The sequence below is a fragment of the Blennius ocellaris genome (assembly GCF_963422515.1).
Source record: "Blennius ocellaris genome assembly, chromosome: 3".
Taxonomy (NCBI): Eukaryota; Metazoa; Chordata; class Actinopteri; order Blenniiformes; family Blenniidae; genus Blennius; species Blennius ocellaris.
The window spans coordinates 10,682,175-10,686,773 of NC_137652.1; the positions used below are offsets into that span (position 1 = coordinate 10,682,175).

A 4,599-nucleotide genomic window follows, 5' to 3' on the forward strand; every position below is an offset into this window, starting at 1 on the left:
CAGTCGATTACATTTAATATTTTGATAATGTGGCTCAAGTTTTACTTGAAATGAAAAACAGACATTTAAAACCAATGCACTCTGATTCTCTGCCATTGAATTTAACAACTGAAAGTGGATGACGCATTCCCCCGTTGTAATGGTGAAAGAAGCCTCGAGTAGACATGAATAAGCAGACCGTTTTTTCCTTTTCTTTTTTAAAGATGAATAAATCCAATCAATGGTTGTAGAATGATTTATGAGTTTTTACTGTTATTCATGGACATCATTGATAAAAATGTGAAAATAAAAGCTGTTTCTGTATGAAATGCTGCAACTGGAAAAAGACAACATGTCACATAACATGCAGCCATTACAAAACAAGCTGAAACGGAACACAGCAAAAAGATGCAGCAGAAATGTTCACATCTCAAGACGTCATCGAGTTGAAAACCATTTAACTGCAGTTTGATATGCTGGAAGGCAACACAACTGAATACAGCATGTAAAGTCAAACATTTTAAGCGAATAATTTCACATCATGAGTGTTATTTGGCACAGACATGATCCAAAGCAGAAGAAAGGAAGCTTTAACAAAGAAAAAGGCTGGATGTGTAATAAACAGTCTTACAGTAAAAATGATGAATTCCATAAGTTACTTGTCATAAGCATTTTAGTTCAGGTCATTCATCTGGGAAGAAAACTTCTCCCCCTGATGGGTTCAAAGTCTTAAGTTACCTCAATTATCGTTCAAGTTTTGCCCTCTCGGTGGTCCCAGTGGCATGTAATTCATTCTAAAAAGACTTAAACTGATGTTACTGTTCTATCAAAAAGCTGCTTTCTTAAACCACAGGAGTGAACAAATGGCATGTTCTAAAAAAAACAAAAAACAGTCAAACCTTGCAATTTGTACAAAAAAAAAAAGAAGAAAAGATGACAGCTTTAACAGGATGACACTGTTGATTGTCCTTTAAGAAAATATAACACAAAGAAGTGACAAAGCAAACAAACTACAATCAGGTTAGAGGATAACTGCCATCAGTGCTGGATTATAGGATCTTCTTTTTCAGTATGAGCGGTCCCACGTTGTCTCCAGTCAGCTTGTTGTGCTTTAAGTGTGACTGGTCGCAAACCGGAAACTAAAATGGGAAACGGCACAATATTAACAGATCGCACAAAGGCCAAATCACCCAACAGAAACAAACAAACTACATCAGTCAGTGACGAAAACAAAAACTTACAGTTTTGGAGCGCCAGCAGCGACAGTAACACACGTTCGTGCTATTCAGGTCCTCAATGTCGATTTCATTGAGCACTTTTGGATTCTCTTTCTGGATCTTCAGGTTGATCAGGCAGTCTCTCTGCTTCTTCTTCTTAGGCAGAAAAGGGCGGATGGTCAAATAGCCCAGCAGTGCCAGGATACCCAGGAGAGGCAGCAACCGCAGCCATTCAGACACTGCAAAGGAATTCAATCTAAAGATTAAATTTGTCGTTAAATAGTTGTATTTCAGTGTCAAATATCGGTTGAGTCTACTTTTTTACAAGTAATTCAAGTTAGGTTGGACAGAACTCATTTAGCTACCACGTTTGTAGTTTTTGACCGTTTAGAATAGAAAAAAAAAACTGTTTGTACAATAATATTGGCAAATAGTCACAATGTCGTTTCCACAAACATTAGGTGAAACGTTGCACCTTAAAGGGGAAGCAGAACAGTAAGTGTGAACAGTTATACTGTTGCAGCTGCAAAATGGTGTCGTGGTTTGTGCGCTCGCCTCACAACGAGACAGACCAGGTTTGAGTTCAGGTTTTTAGGGTCTTTCTGAGTGGACATTGCACGTTGTATCTATGGGTGGGTCCTCCGAGTTGCTGGTGGAAGTTGCAGGGGACAGAGAGCCCTGGGATTCTTTGATCTCTATAGCGCCACCACGACCCTATATGGACTAAATGGTAAAGAAGATGGATAGATGGAAGTTGAAGAAACTTTTAATTCTGGAATGGACATTAATCCTTCAGGATTAAAATATAAGATGGATGGATAAAGAGCTCAGCTATTTATTTCGAATCTGCACAGACTGAATTTATTTCCATTTCATAACTGCTGACACAACATTACAAAGGGATTTTTTAACAACATGTGGTGTTCTACTTCAATATATGAGAACAAGTCTGACACAAACTTTATCACTACATTCATAAAAGTCCTTCAGTTGTTTTTTGTACTGAATATACTGGAAGTCATCAATAAATGGGCTTGTATGTAAATTGTCACAATTTTTTTCTCCATCTGTCAAGGTGATCTGCTTTGAGATCAATTTGTTTTTCTTGAACCACTATCACCCCCCCCCCCCCCCCCCCCCCATATTCCTGTGCACATGTCCAAACAGAAGCTTTGAGAACCAGTATGTAGTGTCTGTCAGTTCAGTGAACAGTTTACCTCACATTGAAAAGTTGCAAACACGTTTAAAAAGGAGATGTTGTGTGAGAACATAAGCAAATTTCCAATGGATTTGTTTCCTGATAAAATCCTGAAAAGCAGACTGGCATGATTCACAAGCACTGAGGACAGGACAGGCTAGAAATTATATGGAATCAAATGCTTGACAACCTTTATTCTCACCAAATCACAATATGCGTGGGTAGACAAAAAAAACAGAGGTCGAGATCATTTTCAATAATTCTGTCATTTATGAATTTTAGCAAACAATGACAGAAAACATAAATATTTGTCATTTACCACTGGCAGGACGGACTGAGCTGAATTTGTGTTCGCGGTTCATTCATACGGTTCATGTGTGTCAGTGGTTTTGCCCTGGTGTTTAAAACCGACCCGCTAAACTTGTACATAGTGTCTAAATAGTTTCATTTTCAATCTTGTTTTTACACGACAGGTGGAACGAGACTTGACATCCCCTCTCAAAGGGATCTGAATCTCAATGTATTGTTGTGCTGTGACTCTTCAAAGTTGAAGTAACAACACGTGGAAACTTGTTGGGGACAGTCCCGTTTTAAAATAAGAACTGCTTTAAGGTCATCGGTGAGTTGCCTCTAAATAAGTTTTACTTTTAAAAATAATCTTTGTGTCGAGTATTCAGCGTTTCAAAAGTGTTGCAAGAGTTTTCTGAGACACTTCCCTTCAGTTTCAAGAAGTTTTATTCGCAGGTTGTTTAGGTAAAGCTACATTGAAGTGTCCTCGATGAGTGCATGGGACGGCCAGCACAGCTGCAGCGCTTTTATTTACCTGTTAAACTCGCAAAGCCGCCGATCGTCTCCGGAAGCGGAAGCTTCTTCAGGTAGGCTGGAAGCTGGACTTTTATTATCCTGGAAATAGTTTCTAAAACCATCTCGAACCGCTCAGTGGAACAGGTTTTGTGTTTTATTTGGATCTAGTTCCTGGGCTTCGTATATGTCATTGCGTTTGTTTCAGAGCGCAGTCTGTCGCCGGTGCGTAAACTCACACCGAGGGAACGCGGACGTAAGGGGAGAAAGGCGCAGACGCGTCGTGAATACACGTAACGGCGACATGTGACGGCGACGTCGGACCAATTGGCGCCCGAGGAGCTGGTGCGTCCTGATTGGACAACTTAAACTTCGCGTGAGGAAGCGGTGGATAGTGCCAAGTTACGAGTACCCCTTAAAATCTTATTTATTATTATTATTATTATTATTATTATTATTATTATTATTATTATTATCAATAATAATAATAATAATAATAATAATAATAATAATAATATTATGCTGACATAGTCACGTATTTCAAATCAGGTCTTAAAACATTATTATTTGCTTAGGCCTTCCATTAAACAATAGCTAGTATTTACTATATACACGTATCTTAATAAAGCTTGTACTTGTTACTGTCTCTTTTATGCTTTTCCTAATTGTTTTGATGTACTTTTGTAATCTTTTCTAGTTGCCTTGTGTCTGAATGGTGAAATAGAAATAGATTTGACTTGCCTTGATCAAAACAAGTACAATACTTTGTAATACTTTTTTATTTTTATTTTTGTCCTTTTTGATATTTGAAATACATAAAATGTCTACAAATATTTTCCTACTCTATTATTGTGGTTACTATAAAAAATACAAAAACAATTAAAAAAATCTTGATAAAAATGTTAAGTGATTTATGGATGTTTTGTGATTAGTATTAGGTGGCGTTTGATGTCTTTCACTGCTTACGCAAGGGACTAACCGATTATGTTAGTGATCAAAATGTTTCTTTAATCTTTACAAAAGTTGTAGTCTACCAAAGGTCAACAACACATTTAACTCAACGTTCATGTTTAACTGTCCTGTCCTGAAGGTTATTCAGGGGGCATTTTCTGTGATTATTGGGTTTTTTCTGACCTCTAGTGGCCATCATTTTAACGTCCTCGAGAAGGACTTCGCTACCCAGAAATCCGTACGATTTAAAGCATCCCCATGCTTCGCCTGAAAAGAAATGTGTTGGTATCTTAAAAAAATTTATATATTAAACGGCATTTCGAAAAACACACACATTTAAAATTGAATAAAAAATGAGAATTTAAAAAATCATTAGTGAAATACTATCAAGGGTAGGTCTATTTTTAAAATCACAACTTATCGGGGAACTGTGCAGTCAGCCGACGTCTACGT

General features: G+C 37.5%; 1 protein-coding gene across 1 annotated transcript; it reads right to left on the minus strand.

The window, feature by feature from the left end:
- Window positions 1–288: 288 nt before the first annotated feature.
- On the minus strand, window positions 289–3,407 carry cisd2 (CDGSH iron sulfur domain 2). Its single transcript, XM_080494172.1, has 3 exons — window positions 3,218–3,407; window positions 1,221–1,435; window positions 289–1,118 (listed from the first exon to the last, which is right to left on the minus strand). The coding sequence occupies exons 1-3, from the start codon at window positions 3,318–3,320 to the stop codon at window positions 1,029–1,031; spliced, it is 408 nt and encodes a 135-aa protein (XP_080350298.1). The 5' UTR covers window positions 3,321–3,407; the 3' UTR covers window positions 289–1,028.
- Between the last annotated feature and the right edge of the window lie 1,192 nt (window positions 3,408–4,599).

Bases quoted from the DNA above. Each gene is read 5' to 3' on its own strand.
- cisd2 (XM_080494172.1), bottom strand. From the start codon at position 3,320: ATGGTTTTAGAAACTATTTCCAGGATAATAAAAGTCCAGCTTCCAGCC. The intron at 1,436-3,217 runs GTAAATAAAAGC...ATTCCTTTGCAG, and splicing joins CGGCTTTGCGAGTTTAACAG to TGTCTGAATGGCTGCGGTTG. The intron at 1,119-1,220 runs GTAAGTTTTTGT...TTCCCATTTTAG, and splicing joins GCTGCTGGCGCTCCAAAACT to TTTCCGGTTTGCGACCAGTC.